The sequence below is a fragment of the Grus americana genome, chromosome 16, assembly GCF_028858705.1.
Source record: "Grus americana isolate bGruAme1 chromosome 16, bGruAme1.mat, whole genome shotgun sequence".
Classification (NCBI taxonomy): Eukaryota; Metazoa; Chordata; class Aves; order Gruiformes; family Gruidae; genus Grus; species Grus americana.
Genome location: NC_072867.1, coordinates 14,571,876 through 14,587,883, shown reverse-complemented (window position 1 = coordinate 14,587,883; position 16,008 = coordinate 14,571,876). Strand labels below are relative to the sequence as shown.

Sequence of the window (16,008 nt, the reverse complement as noted above, 5' to 3'; positions counted from 1 at the left end):
GGTGAAAGGCTTCAGCTCCACAGGTGTAGCTGAACAGCACAACTTCAGTGCTTGGCTAGGAGCTGCAGGTTGCATCACTCAAACTTTCTTCCAACTTTGATTTCTCTTTCCCTAGTCTACGTCTAAACTAAGAAGGCAATAAGACGGTCAGGTTTCCCAGCACAAGAGCGGACAGGATTTACTGCGCTTCTAGTAGTTGTGGTCAGCACTGGGGACCTGGAAGCGTGTGGGTGTCGGGGCATGTGTCCTGCCTGGTTGTGGGGAGGGCAGCCCACCTGCCTCGCTGGGTCGCTCACAGTAGGAAGAAATTCGATTTCTGACTGTGACACTTACCTTCAGTGTGTGTGTAAACAGACTGAGAAAAATGCTCCTGGGTTGGGGTAGGGGGATTTGTCCTGAAGTAGCAATAAGGAAAAAAAAGCTACATTTGCATAAAGTGCCCCAAGTCTGTATAACTTACTGGTGTCTTTTTAAGAGCTCTTGCTTTGCATGCAACTTATCTACAGAAGCATATTTTTGCCAATATATCTTATTCCACCCTCCAGGCCTAACTTCTAAATCCTCACCACCAGAGGAAAATAAAGGGGGGCACTTGCATTGGCACTGACGTGCCAGTTTATAACACCCTAAACATCATAACTATGTTGGCAGGAAAGCTGCTGGAGTGTCACTAATGCCCAGCTGAACCTGTGAGGTATAAACTTTTCTATTTACTTGTGGGAAATTGATCTGTTTATTCAGTAGTGGAGCTCTGTGTGGTCACCTGGCAGTGGTTACTGGGAGCTACGTTGCTTTTTGCAGGAGACAATGAGAAAGTTTGTAGGTATGAATTGGAGGAGATGATGGCCATGAACATCTGGAGAGGATTAATCCTGCTTGGGGATGGCTGAGCTTGAAATAGTTCCACTGCCTTCCCTTTCCCTCTGCTGCTGCTTGTTCAACGGGGGACCTTGGACTTGTCTTGCAGGACACCTCCACCCTGACAGGAGTGTATGCCAATGGGAGGTGATGTGACTCTTGTAAACCATCGCTGCTAGAGGACAACAATGCTCCTGAAGTTCGCACGCGTTGACTTTTGGGCAGATGTGCTTTAGTCAGACATGTTAGATCTGTGGTGTTGGCTTGCACTCTTCCGTTAATACAGTTTTTAAGGATGTTATTGGCATCAGTCTGATTTTTGTTGCCTTAAACTAGCTTTTTCCTCGTCATCACTGAATTCCTGCAGTCACATCATCCTGTCCTTCCTTTATTCTTTCCTTCAAGTTCTTCCTTTGACAAGGGCTTCTGTTAATTGCTGAAGAGATGTGAGGGTTTAATGCTGAGCAACTGTTGACTTGGTTGGGATTATTTAGTGCAAGACAGCATGTGTGTAACAGGCTGTCAGTCTGCCAGGCAGTTTAATGCCAGTCCTCGTATTTCAGGGTTACTGTAGAGTTAATGACAGGGTCTGTTTCAGAGACCTCTGGTAAAATGTCTTTGGTGGATCTCCGTCCAGTGCATTGGTGTGTGTGTTGCTGGTCTACACCACTGCTGGTTATTGTCAATTTGACTGACTTTCTTAGCAGGAAGGCCAAAACTACATGCCTAGAAGGCTAGGAGAGGGACACATCACTGGAGCGGTAGAAGACAGTGCTGCTCGCCAGCCCTGGGCAGCAAGCAGGGAGCCTTGTCCTCCAGAACTTCTACCCTGTTTGAACTGAAAAATGCATTTCTGTGTCTGCCCGCCTCTTGATGCCACGGGAAGAGGCAAGGAAATAATTGAGCAGAAGCCTTTGCTATGGCACCCCGTGGGCTTCTCCAGTGCCCGGTGTCAGCCCGTGACCCAGTGTGCTTAGGGTGGTGTTTTAGCTGACAACAGTTATGAATTGTGGGTTAATGTATGTGGCTTTTTTTCCCCTAGTGTTTATTTATCAGATGTTATAAAGAAACAACTGGTAATTAAATTTGTCTATTATAATTACGTTAAAACAACTCTATTGGGATGCAGTGCCATATAAAGGTCTAAGCACAGAACTGGCACCTGGGAAGTCCTGGGTCCTCATCTTTCTTTCGGTGCCGATACGGTTGTGTGGACTTGGTCAAACAACAGCAAATCAGAATAATCGGAATCTGTCCATGTGTTACAGAAGGAAATCACCCCTGTCTTGCAAATGGAAGGGATATATTTATGTGGCACAGCACCTCAAAGCAATGAACACTACGCATGTGAGATGTCTTGGAGAGATTTACGTGGTGGATACATAAGCTGTCCAGATTGTACTTGGTTAGGAAGTGAAGTGCTTCAGGGTCTCACTGAACTGGCCACGTGATAAGCCCTTCAGAAGGGCACTGTGCATATTCCTGCATTTTTTTAGGAGATGTTGAGTCTGAAATGATGGTACAGTGCCGCTGGCAGCAGTTTAAGCAGGTCACTGAAGCTGAGTGGTGGAATAAGACCTGTGCCCAGGTAAAGGCCACTTGCAGAAGAGCTTGTTTCTAGTCTGCAGGATTTGTCAGCCTTGCTTTTAGGACCAGGACCTCCCTCCAGGACTCATCACAGGGTCAGCTGATCTTCCTCTCCAGAGCAGAGGAGTTTGTATGGGAAGTTGCCTGGTGACAACTCCAACAGAGCCCTCTTGGTGTTGGGATAGCAGTTGGGGAACATCAGCACCTACTCAATGATGCATTTAACAGCTGATAGCTCTTCAAGTGTTGGATGCTGGTGGTATTTTTGTTTACCTGAGGTCTTTTGAGTTACTCTTTGCAACTGCAAAGGTTAGAAATCTGTTGCTGTGAACATCAAATTTGTGTTTCTGTTGTAATAAAAGCTGTGCTCAGGGCAGAGGCCCTTAGTGCCTCTGCTGCTTCTGACCCTGGTGATGGTGGGCGGCTTCTTGGTGACTGCTGAGCAGGGAAATGACATATGGTGAAAGCGTGTTAAGGTACCTGTAAGAAGGCGGTGAAAACTTCCCAGCAGCCAAATGTTCGTCCATAGCCAGGATAAACTAATGTTCCAAGTAATGACTCTTCCGGGTAGCATTTCCTAGGGGTTTGTTTAGAGTTGGAAGTGTCATACCTGGGTTTATTCCCAGCTCTACACAGCCCTGTTGAGAGACTTGAATTGCTGATGACTGCCCTACACAGTCCTCTAACTGTTGTCCACCTGGAGTGCTGTTGAATTTGGTGGGGTTTGTAGGAGCTCAGCACTTCTGAAAATCAGTTTGCAAATTTGTCCTCTTTCCTGTCTGAGGAGTGGGCTCCTTTAACCACTGTGGTGTGGGAGGGCGATCCCAAATTCATCATTTGTAAATGGCTTTGTAGTTCACAGTGTATTACACTTGATGGCCTAAGCATGCTCCCTGTACCCAGGTGCTGTAGTGGCTGTGCTGTGTCTGCTGCGGAGGCAGGAGTAGGTTACCTTTGTGTGTTGTATAGCAGTAATGGGGGATGGGGGGAACCCCATAAAAGAAAAAAAAAACAACCTAGCAGGATGTCCTGTTAACATGTTTTGGTTTAGAAGGCAGTGCAAGTCCACCAGCTTTCTAGGCTTTAATGTAATAGAATGCATTTAGTATATTAATCCTAATATGTTTCAGCAGCTGCTTCCACAGCCTTCACGAGGAGCTTGGGAGAGTGATTGTCGTCACTTCAGCGTCCTCCTATCCCTCTTCTGAAGACTCTTGCTGTGGCCAGAGAAGCATGGGCACAGTTTCTGTGGAGGTGCTGGAGAACATAGGGGATTGCTTGTGACAGTATTTCAGGCAGGTTGTCTCAACTCCCTGGTCTTTGTTGTGAGATGTAAGAAAAGAAATCTCTTAAGGTTTGGTATAATCTTTCTTTTCTTGAACAGTTTTCAGAGGTGGCTGCTGGGGACTACAGAGTCAGCAGGCACAGTCTGTGCTGGGGGTCTCAGCTCATCTCCTGGGGACAAGAGATGATAGGATCTGCTACATAGTAGTGTGTCACCCAGTCCTGAGCTTGAGGCCGTGGAGCTGCTGTTTGCTGGCCACCGTGGTAAACCCAGGTTAAGAAATCCTGCCATGCACTGCCACTCCACTTACGCGTTATTTGCAAGACAGCTCCACAGAGTTGTGCTAGGAGGGTGGCAAATTGCGGTACAGAGATGGGAACAGGATCTGGGAAGGAAATCTTTACCTAGTTTTGTTACCAGAGCTGGCACATTGTAAAGCTGCAGTCTGAGCTGGAAATCCTGCAGCATCTCTTCACTAACATCAACCTGGAATTTATCTCGCCATCTGCCACGTGCAAGTAAACCCCAAATCATGTTGGAGGCTCCTTCTACCCCCTTGAATCCCAGCCCCTCTCTGGGAGAGCAACCCACAGGCCAGATTTTCTTCTGTGGAGGTTTTTAAAGCGACCACTTCGGAGCATCTTGAAACTAGATACTAGTGGGAATTCCTGTCAGGCTTTGCTGGCTGGGACATCCTCGAGTGAAAATGTGGCTTGGATTGAGGATTGGTCAGTTGGTAAATTAGTACAAACCCACCTAGTACAATTGCTTGATTTTCCTAACAAGCAGCGAAGAGGTCTGGGTAGGTAAGAAATATTACATACAGTGAGATCAGAGGTCTGCACCACACCTCTGCTGTGTCTGTAAGGAAATCAGTGGTGTGGTCTAGTTTCAGACTTGTTCTTGAGCCTTCACTTTCCTGACTTTTTTTTTTTTTTTTAAGGATTCCCAAATTCTGCGTTCAAACGATGGCTTTTTACTGCTTGCATCTTTGCAATGTCCTGGCACTTAAGATGCTGTCCTCGGAATTAGGACTTGGCTCATATTACTGTGGCAGAATCAGGAGTTGCCTTTCAAGGAAAAATCAAACTCGGTACTTTTCCAGCTGAAAGAGATTGCATTTTAAAAAGACCATTCTGATGGTGGTGTAACTGTTGTTTGTCGTCTTAAAAAAACTTAATCACGTTCAAACCTAGTGGGAAGGAGTCAGATGCTCACATAGAATCTTCCATGCACTGTTGGCAGCGGGGAACTGCTGAGGTCGTTGCACGTATTTTGGTTTAACTTGTTCCCACTGATGTCTAGCCTTTGGTTTGTGTCGCTCGCATCCCTTGCTAGTGGAAGGAGACTGATAGAGAGAACGGAGGAGTGATTCATGCCGTGGAAGGAAATTATCTCTTATCTAGGTTGCCTCTAAGCCAGTCCTGACTTTACCCTTGAGAGGCTGAAAAGTTGGTCTAAAAGGTAAATATTTATTCTTTAGAGTGTCTGAAATTGATCTGAAATCCAGGCGTCTGGTCTGGTTGCCGATGGGAAGGAAGCCACACTTGTGTCTGTTCACACAGCACGGTGCGATTCAACCTGCAAGCAGAACAAAACCTGTTCTGGAGGAGCATAATTAAAAACTTGCTGAAATCTGTGTAACCTCATCGACTAAGGAATGTTTTCTCCCACCTCCGTTACGATAGTAGGTCTGTGGGAGAGAAAGCGAACAGGTCTAGCTCCTGGCTTCTCTGCTCTCCCAGCACTGAGGTTCCTGGGATGGAGACTGTTAAAATAACAGCACTGTTCTGCATCTTAGGAAAGCTCCAGTGACTTTAAGTCAGCTGGGAGGCAGATCAAATACTGGGCAATGTGGCTTTTCTTCATGGTTGTATAGTAGGACACTTAAGGAAGATTTTGGAGTACCAAGTAGACTGTTTCCATACCGTTTCTTTTGAAAACTGCAGTGGAAATTCTGGATGGCGCTCTCTAGCCAACTTGCCCCTGCTTTGGTGATTGCCCAGAATTCAGCAGGAACAGAAAGTGAAACTGGCTGGTCTGTTGGTCATATACTGAGATGTGCAGAAAGTGGAAAAATCATATGAAGGCTAAACCAGATGAGCTTTGCCGTCCTATTACCATCATCTTTATGGAGAAAGCTGTCAGTGGTAAGAATGAGCTAAGCCAATTCTTGCATAATTAGCCCCATACAATTACATGGTATTTAGCGATGTTTGGCTTGAGCTGTAAGTTCATGTGTATAACAGGGAGTTTCTGATGAGAACATGAAATTTAGATATCCAGAGTGAATATGTTGCAGTTAACCTAATCATTTAAAATCTTTTCATGCTCCTTTAGCTTCTGTCTTAAAGGTCATTGAAATCTAGACCTGGGATGCCCTTTTTAGCCTTTGCACAGCATCTATTTTTGAGCACTTGCTAGCGTTGGATGTGAGGGGAGCTACTTTGGAAAGGTTTTGTAGTATTTGTGGTTTATTTCCTACTTTATCACTTGGCAGTACTTAATACTGTCCTGTTTTTTTAGCGAGATTGCTATGGCTTGAGCCATTGCTGCTGAATGTTTCTCTGCTGTACCCAACCTCAAAATTACTCTTGCTGCCTCCTTGGATTCTTCCACTTCCAGCAAAGTAGACCTTCTGCCTTACACCCAGCACAATCCTAAGAGCTCTCTATCCCAGAGCTCAGCAGTGGTGCAGATCATCTCTTGACCTAAGCCAAGCACATCATTTGGGACTTATCCTGCAGAGAGTTGTGCGTAAATTGATTCTCCCTGCCCTCCTGTTGAAGTGGCCTTGTTATAGGTTTGGGATCTCTCATGCCTTGGTTTCTTTGTCTTTTCACAATGCTTCTTTTCTTGAAGAGGTAGTGGAACTCCTTTAGCTAGAAGAGTGATCGTGTGCATCTGCTGAGTATTACCCATCTGCGCATAATTCTGATACGTCTGTCAGTTACACATCTAAGATGTATACAGCTCCTGTCCAAGGAAGCTGGGTAGTTGAGATAAGTGGAACGTGCGATTAACCTTGTGTGTCTGGCTCTTTCAGAACAGGGCGGTCGGACGGCCCAAAGGGAAACTGGGCACCGCTTCTGCGGTGAAGCTCGCAGCTAATCGAACAACCGCTGGAGCACGTCGGAGGAGGACGCGATGCCGCAAGTGCGAAGCGTGTCTGCGGACAGAGTGCGGCGAGTGTCACTTCTGCAAAGACATGAAGAAATTTGGGGGACCTGGCAGGATGAAACAGTCCTGCATCATGAGGCAGTGTATCGCGGTAAGTATACATGTTGCTACAGCTCATTTGGAGGATTCTTTCCTATATCTGTGTTTTCCGGTGACACAGTGTGGAACTGAGAACTCTGCTCCAAGTAGTCTCTGAAGTGCATTGGGCAAAACAGTGTAATCCCTGCCCTCTGGTTGAGATCTCTTCTTCCCATTGCTTTTCACGCACACCCCCCAAATCTTAAACCGTAATGCTCCTAAAACTTCGTAGCACAGCTTGCTTTCTCAGTAATCTAGAAGGTAAATGTGGAGATTATCAGTACACTGGAAATGGGCACTCAAATCACACTGAAATTCTGGGTTTTGGGGGAGAAGGGGAAGAGTAGGAAGGTCTGATTTAAAGGGAGAAGAGGCCTGTTTGGTTTGGATCTCTGAATCATCCTGAGAAAAGCTGCCTTGCCAACCAGCTTTACCATCTTTACTTAACCAACTTAAGATACGGAGAAGTCTTTGTCATTCTCCAAGATTTTGGCGTCTCTAGGCTACTTGAGATCTGAATTTCAATTTGTTTACTATCACCTAGGCATATAGGAGGGATCTGATCCAATTGAGCCAAAGAGCCATCAAGCCAAGGTCTTCTCTTCCTCAGGGACTGGAAACAGCTGTCGAGGGATGAGTGTCGGAACAGGGCAAGCAGGCAGTCAGGGACAGTTTCCTGGGCTGCTCTGATACATTGCTTAGAACCTTCTTCAGTCATAAGTGATAGCTTTGTATTTAACAAATATTGACAGATTGATCTTCCATTAAGTTGTCCAAGCACCTTTTGAATCCATTGCTTTCATACTGCCTGTCACTGAGCTTCTCAGATCTCATGTCCATAGCGCCCCCATTCAAGGGTAAAAATTAGCTTTAGCTTTTATCTTAATTCTTTGCAAGGTCTTGTTTATGTTGTTGTTAAGGGTTTGGTTTTCTGTTTTGTTTTTTATTTTTTAAGGAAAGGAATGTTGTTTATTCATAACTGAAATACCACCCCATCTATACTGATTTTTCTCTTCACTCTTGTAACAGTTCCTTTCACTTAGGTTTGGTTTGGATTTTTTTTTCTTTTGTTTGATTCTGATGAGGAAACTGAAGTGGAGGCATTAAATGTCTTGGGCTGACACTGATAAAAAACTGATAAGCACTTAAGGTTTCCAGTAGTTGCTCCTGGTAGCTTGCTCCATGTTCTGTTCTAAGCCATGCACTGTTCTTGACATAGAGGATTGGATTCAGCTCTGCTGGATCTTTCAGTAAAGTACATAGAATATCTACCTTTCCGCAGAGTGCTTTTGCAGCTCAAGTGTCTTTTCTTTGAACACTTGATTTCCTGGAGTGTGGCATGAATTGAACAGCATGGATGAAGAATTTATTATTCTCCAGGGGGAAGAAATAGTGAAATCGTGCTGCCTTTTTAGTGGAGGGATTAAATTAGGGCTGCAGTGTGCTTTCTGGTCCTGACTGATGAAGGAAACTTTCATACTAAGCTGTTTTACTCTTGATAACACAGGCTGAGCCTTTTGGAGATGAACTGGGTTCTCTTTTGGCTGAGTGTAGTCATGCTCTAATCCCCTGTCTTCTAATGAAGAACTATTTTTCTTCTCGGTATCTGCAGTTTTATTTCCAGAAGCTGTGGTTAGAGCGCAGGGCTTGATACCCAGGGTGCTCCGATTCCTTGTCCCACCCTTGCATGCACTTGAGAAGACATCTCTGCCCTCCGTAGGTTCCCATTGGCATAAATAGCAGGGGGAGTGCTACAGACTTAGAGCAGCAAAAGCATAGAAAATTAGCAAGTTGAACTGCTGTAACTTATAAGGGTGCTTTACATTTCTATAAGCAATCCTATTGTCTTTACTCTTGTTCATTATGTTCTCTAACAATTGTAGTAGTAATATATTGTGGTACCTATCCAACAGCTTCCAGCGAAAATTGAAAAAAAAAAAAAAACCAACCGAAAAACAAAACACCGAAGCAAGGCTCTGGAAGTAATGATCCTTCCAGTTCTGGGATTGTGCTTTCCTCTGGTTAATAACATTGACAATATTAACTAGACACAGACTTTCATTAAACTCAGAAGCCTTAAGAGAGCCTGTACTGCTGTTCAGAGAACAGGAAACTCCTCTCCATCACTAGTTCAATCAAGAAAGGAAACAGAAGTGTCTGGGACACTTTATGCTGCATTGAATAGGTCTGAAGGGAGCGTGGGGCTCTGTGCTGGGAGGAGGAGTTGTGACAGCGTGGCTGCTGTTCCAGCCTGTCAGCGGGACAGAGCTAGTTGGGGCACAGAGGAGATTCCCTAGACACCCTTGCTCCCAGCAGGAAAAATTGTACTACTCCTGGGATGTTTGTTCTCATGTGTGGATATAAATACTTGTTGTGTGGGAGATAGGACAAAACAAGTGGACAGAGCTTTTATGGCTCTGGATGACTTAGCTTTTCTCTGGTTTACCTGCTGGTGGAATGGGATCCTGGGGATTCCTAATTTGTGCTTGGAGGAAGGGTGGGAATTAAATAGCATTTGCAAATGCTTTTAAAATGGAGCGTGGGTAAGTACTGGCATGAGAAAGCAGGAAGGTGTTGCTGTAGCTAATGTATCAGATGTTGGAGTGTAGGGCAGCACACCATGCTCTGTAATGGCTTACTATAGCTAGGTTTTTCCCTGTCTGAAACTTGCTGAAGGATGCACTGTTGTTGCGTAGGTTTGGTTCAGTGTGCAAGTCTCCATCTACAAGAGATCCTTGCTGTGAAAAGCCGCATCTCTGGCTACGTAATAGTTAAGGATTTGCAACCTAATCGATTGCTTTTCACATTACAGCCAGCTTCTTATGAGGATCTTCCTTTTCTTTCTTGTGATGAGGCTTATACCTTATTGCTGCAAACCAGAAGTTTGTTCCTCATTAGCACAAAGGTGGCTTTTTAATTAGACTGGCATTCAGTGCTTTGACATGGGTGACAGATACATGAGATGCTGCAGTTCTCTTTCTGCCTCAGCAAAAGACAGCCAAAAATCAGCGCGCTTCTCACTTGTGACACTCGCAGGAGAGGAATTCTCCTTTTAAGTGTCTGTGCAGTGCTTTTTGGGAACAGGTCCCTACAAAATAGACTGTCAGTCAGAAAAAGGTCTGTTCTTGGTTCTGTTGTGGGCTTGCTGTGAGACCTGGATTGGGTCCCATAACATCTGTCTGCCCGGCTTGTAAAATAGGGGAACTGCCAAATTGCTTCAGGTTGTGAAGTTTAATGGGTGTGAATAGTGATGTTCTAGGTTGCTTCTTTTCCCTCCCATTGTATGCTAGTGAAGTGACCTGTGTGCCAATGTCTGCGTCAGCTCATGGATTCAAGGGGTCCACCAAAAAAACATTTTCATCTGTCCCTGGGATGCCCTGTGAATCTGTGTTCCTACAGTGAGGGCACTTTCATTCCGTGAAACATGTCCTGTGATGCTTCGTCTGGGTACTCAGCCCTGGTTGTTACCAGTTTTTCTTGTCTTCGTTGCTCTGCTGGGCTGGAGCCTTCAGCAGTTTGCACAATTAATCCCTATTTATCTCCTCTTTGAAATGAGGATACTGTAAAAGCACATTGAGTTCTTCTGTTTCCGTGTATCTTCCGTGTCCTGATCAAGGCTTCTTTCTGATATGTGTAAACAGCCGGTGTTGCCTCATACTGCTGTGTGTCTGGTGTGCGGAGAGGCTGGGAAAGAGGACACTGTGGAAGAGGAGGAGAGCAAGTTTAATCTCATGCTAATGGAATGCTCCATTTGTAATGAAATCATACACCCAGGATGCCTTAAGGTGAGTACAAGGATGTGATATGTGTTGGAAACAAAAACCGGATTAGTTATCACCTTAATGTAAAACTAGTGCAGAGAAGTTGACTTTCACATTTTCATCTTTGGAAACTTAAGTGAGTAAAAAGTTGGTGTGAGAAGCGGGGTGACAGCGGTGGCATGTGCAGCCCTGACTGGCAGGCTGGGATCCTTTGATGTAACAGCATCCCCTGTAAGCAGCGGCTCTTGCTTTGGACAGCCTCTGAAATGTGGGTTTGGGGTTTTGTTTGTTTTTCTTTCTTTTTTGCCTCCTGTTTAAGGAAGAGAGGAGTTTCAGTTGGGATGGGAAGCTCAAGAGGACAGAGAAATCTGCCTGTACTTTTGGATGAGTCGGTGACAATCCCTGTATCGGTAGCTCCTTCCTGTGTCTCACAAAGTACAAAAGAGTAGTTTACCGTTCATCTTTGTCCAGGCACAGATGTGCCTTTCAGTGGCAGCTCACTTTAAAGATGTTACAAGCAAATGTTGCAGTAGGAAGACTGCAGCTCTAGAGCACAAACTGAGCGAGTTGCAGGCTGCAGGAGTGCTCACCCTTGGCTGACTTGAGTTCTGTGAGCAGCTATATTCTTTGCTGGTAACAAAAGTGTCATTTGGGGCACATATGTGTGAGCATTTAGAAGCCACCTTTCTCCAGAGCTGGTTTGTTTCAGCTGATCAGCCATTTCCTGCTGCTGATTTGTTTATGATTAAAGTGAGTTGCCAAAGCAAATGTATTCTGACACACCGTGCCCCAGAAAGCAGCTTTTGGCCCTTCTGGGATCTCTGGGAGGAGAGGTATGTTCCTTATGCAGGCCTGGGGTGATGCTCTCCTGGCCTTTTATTTTTCTTGCGCCGTACGTAGAATTTCACCAAGCTATGTGCACGTCATTTATTAGAGCAGAAAGGTAGCTGGCAAACCAGAACTGTGGCTGTCTCCGTGATTCACAAAATCGGTGCTCACAGCTCCTGCCACAGATGGGCTCTGAAAGGGAGATTTGCTTGCTTGGCTCTGTTTAAAACAAGGCTTCAGGGGCTGACGAAGCAAGGGAAGGAGCTGCTCGTTTTCAGAGGTAACTCAGTTCTGGCCTGTGGCTGCTGTTTTGCTATTCCAGTCCTTCCTGAAAATGCCCTGTGCTACCCTTATCTCCTGCTTTGCAGTGTCGGTGACACTTCAGGGCTGAGTCGGGAGGACACGATCGTTGTCTAGTGGCAGTTCAAGTATGGTTTCCTCTCCCTGTACCACCTTTGGGACTAGTTGCACAGGATGTGGGTCAGATCTGTGAAGTCAAGCAAGTGTTGTTGGTTCTTTTATGCGTGCGCGGCGTTCCGGGTGCTGTTTTGGTAACTAGGAACAATGTTGCTTTGGGTGTTTCAGAAAATTAAGCAGTGGGAGATTTACGGTGTGCCTCGTGTGTCTTGTATTTTGATTTCTCAATGCTTCTGTTGAGCTGAAATGGTGGGGTAACTGGTACTGTGTATTTACTGAGACAAAAGGGCACTGGTAGGATTTCAGAATGGTCGTGGAAGGTGAGATGAGACTGTGCAGAGAGGAACAGCAAAAGGAAAATGGAGCCTCTTCCTTGGATCCCTCCTTGCTCTTTATTCCCAGGTTCCATGATTTCCTGCGAGACAAAAATCATGTTTACATGTTTCTCAAGCCCTTGGTGTGGGCTTAAGCCCAGAGGATGGAGCCCATAAATAGCCCTTGTGGGAAGCACCTTTGAATGGAGACACAGCCCCAGGGCAGCTGCTTTGGCTGTCCACCTAGAGAAGGTCCTTTCCCGTCCTACTCAGTAAATAGGCAGTAGAACGTGCGAACAGTTGGTCATCTCCAGTTAAATGTTTGGCAGATGTACTTTTGGGGGAGACTGGAATAAACTGGACCAGTGAAGGGAGGAGTGTCCTCTCCTGGCTTATTCCCATGTGGAGTGAATTCCCTCCAAGGCCCATCTCCAGAGCTTGTGGAGTAGTTTGGCACATGCGGGGACTAATTTGTATTCCAGGGCAGGTTGTTCCTGGTTCGAAGTCCATCCTCTTCCAGCTTCCTGATTCAGCTGTACCTCTTTGTGATGGGTTTTCTCCATGAAAAACCAGTGTCACAGTAGCTCAGGTGCATCTGCACTCTGACACACTTGCAGCCTTGAGGAGCTTCTGTGGATGCCTTTTGCTGGGGGAGCCCTGGGTACCAGAGCACATCAGGCACTTCATTGGAACCATGCTGAGGACAGCCAGGATGTTCCATACACTGAGAAATGTCATGGGATGTTTCTGACGTGCTTCTTTCCTTGAAAATACAGTACCAACACAAATGCTTGTTTTGCTGAAGAGTTTCTTATGAAAACAATCTTGGCAAGCAGTTTGCAAGTGCAGCATTGTTTCCAGAGGGAGCTATGAGATTTTTTTTTTGGTGGAATATTGCCTTTTGTTGTTACAGAGCATTTGAGTTGAACCAATATTGATGAATTTTTCTTGCTGCATCTCAAATAGCTAGTAACGCTGGCTAGCACATGTGGGTGAGTGCAGTATCTGATGCTGTTTCCTTAAGGAGAAGGGGCTCATTTTCCCCAGTAGGAGCCTGTTCTTTTCCATCTTAGGTGGATATAATAGTGGTAATAATGGAAAAGGTGAATATTTAGGCACCTTGTCAGAACAGCAGAAATACAAAGACCTTTTCCAGCACAGCTGCAGTGCTGCCCGTGGCTTCAGCCCAGACGTGTCTCGCTGCCTGTGTTGCTTCAGTCTTGGCGCTGCCGGAATTCATGGCTCTCGCTCGGCGATGTCAGATCAGCATCCTGGGGTCTTCGTGTTCCTTAACAAGATGACTTCGCGGTAGTGTAGCCTCACGTTTAGACTTTCTGAGTGGCTGACCTCATGCTGCAGGTACGTTTCTGAAGACTCATCATGCTGTGGCTCAGACACCCACCTGCTGTTTGTAGCAAACACTCAGAACTGGCTCCCACCCAGCCTGAAAGGCTTGGGACAGATTCAGTGGCAGGTTTGTGTGTGTCTAATTAGTTTGCTTACAGTTCCTCACATCTGTTCAGTTCCTTAAACTTCACAGAAGGGACAGAGCTGTAATGCTTTCCCTTCAGTAGCATTTGTTCTATATTCAGTGCGGGAAATAACTTGTTCCCAACTTGGGCTTGGGCCAGGAATTGTTCCCCTGAGGCAGAGATGTATACAACAGCTCCTGGAGTATCTTACACCTACCATGGGAAAGAAGGTTCAAAGGCACAGAGTTGTGATAAAACCAGTATTTAAATTCTGCCCACTTCATTTACTCATTTATTAACTCCAGAAGACTTGCTGAGAGAGACTGACATGTCATCACTCTCGCTAGATGGTGAAACTAGAATGGCGGCTGTCTGAGGAAGCAGTTTCCCTAAAACGAAGGGCTTGATCATGCCCAGGTAGCACGTTTTTGCTGAGCTGGGAGGAGAGGAGGAAATGTTTCAGAAACATGAAAAATCTGCAGATCTCTGCCCCTGCCTGTTTCAGCAGCAGTCTCCTGCTACTGCGCTGCTGATGCCAATGCCCAGCTCTTTGTCTTGACGGAAGTGTGCTTTTGTTGACTACGATAGTAATAAATTAATCTTTCCCCCCCCCAGCTTATTTCTGAATCTGTAACTAAACCCTTAAATATAAACGTGCCATCAGTGAGCCATATGTGTTTGTGTGGAGGGTGCTTTTACCTTAGCTCTACTTTTCATCCTCAGTTCCATTCACAGAAATGTCTTTTCAGAAACACCTATCTCCTGTTTGGAATGTAATGCTGGCTCCTATATGGAAATTCAGAAACCAGCAGCTTTTCAACTGCGTGGGGCAGGACTGTGCTTTTATTGTAGTGTAACAACACTGAGCGTGTGTCTTCTCTTTCAAAAAGCAAAATGTCACAGTCTCTCAGAGGTAGCGTAGTAAGCATTTCTCTTCCTTACACTAGCTGGGTAACTGTGGGTGTGAGAAACCTTAAAAATGCCTTCATGTGTCCAGTCTTCTGAATAAAAGTGCCTGTTCTCTAGCTGACTTGGCAACCATCATTTTTGTTGGCGCATGGGACTGCTAGTTCTGATCCATAAAGAAAAATATTTTAAGGAACACTTGATTACAGTGCGGGGTGCTTTGCTTCTAAAAATGCCGAACAGTATTAATGTATGTGAGAATGTGTGTATGGGAAAAATCCCTCCCTATTAAAAGATCAGACTGTGCAGCACTCTGGGGGGGGGACAGGACCGAGCTTTTCAGTAAGTGGTGTGGGAGGACGTTTGGCATGATTGCAGTCCTGGGTTTGGGGGGTTGGTTTGGGTTGTTGGGGTGCTATCTGTTGTTTTAGTTTTCCGCAAGAGCAGAATGTGCCCTGTGTTAATTGGGATTGTCATAGACCTTCATAAAAAGCCCAGACCTGAACTCTGTGTTAAATATCAATTTGGCTGGCATGCTTTCCTCCCTTGTTGACATCATCAGAAGGGTAATTGTGCAGGACTGAGAGCTTGCTCAGCACCAGCAGGATGGTGCAGCACCTGCAGTGATCTGGGTTTCTTTTCTGCAGCCATTGGGAGGGCAGCGGTTATCAGAGAAAATTGAGCTGTACAAAATGCCTCTAAATGATCTACTTGTAGACTTCTGCAGCTTTTTGGAGCACGGTTGTGAATTGGGTTGTGCTTCTCTTTCCCCAGGTGAAGGAATCGGATGGTGTGGTTAACGATGAGCTGCCGAACTGCTGGGAGTGTCCAAAGTGCAACCATGCAGGGAAAACTGGAAAAGTGAGTTTAATGGGAATAAGTGGTGCTGGATGAGATACAAAATATCAAACATTCCCTCTGGCTTGTAGATAGAATTTTCCCCAATACCAGCTTTTGATTTTGTGCTTAATTCAGTTGAGTTGAAGGAAATAAGCTGATGGCTTTCTATTCTTTAATACTTTTTGTGTTCTTGTTCCACGCACTAACACTTCACCCAGAACCTGGGGAATATTTAGGTTAGTTCTGTGCACAGCTGCATGTTCATTTCTAAGATGAAAATACTTTCTTTAAAAAAACCCAAAATCCAGAAGTAATTATGCAAAACCTGAAGTGTCTGTTGGAATTAGTGAAACTTTATTTCTTTGCAACCTGAGACAGATGCTGCAAGTGTGTAGTTACAAAAATAACTTTATCAAGGTTGAAACTCCTTTACCCTAACTGCTTGCTAATCATTTTGTCTGTTACAAAGTGATCAACCCACC

General features: G+C 45.3%; 1 protein-coding gene across 11 annotated transcripts in view; it reads left to right on the top strand.

The window, feature by feature from the left end:
* The window catches only part of KDM2B (lysine demethylase 2B), a 125,816-nt gene that overhangs the window by 101,261 nt on the left and 8,547 nt on the right, over positions 1-16,008 (top strand). For 8 of the 11 annotated variants that reach the window (XM_054843803.1, XM_054843802.1, XM_054843804.1 and 5 more), the window contains 3 exons: positions 6,777-7,001; positions 10,630-10,773; positions 15,461-15,548. In XM_054843803.1, the coding sequence (XP_054699778.1) occupies positions 6,777-7,001; positions 10,630-10,773; positions 15,461-15,548 (457 nt within the window). The remainder of the gene's footprint in view (positions 1-6,776; positions 7,002-10,629; positions 10,774-15,460; positions 15,549-16,008) is intronic. The other 3 variants (XM_054843801.1, XM_054843811.1, XM_054843806.1) reach the window with 2 other exon arrangements.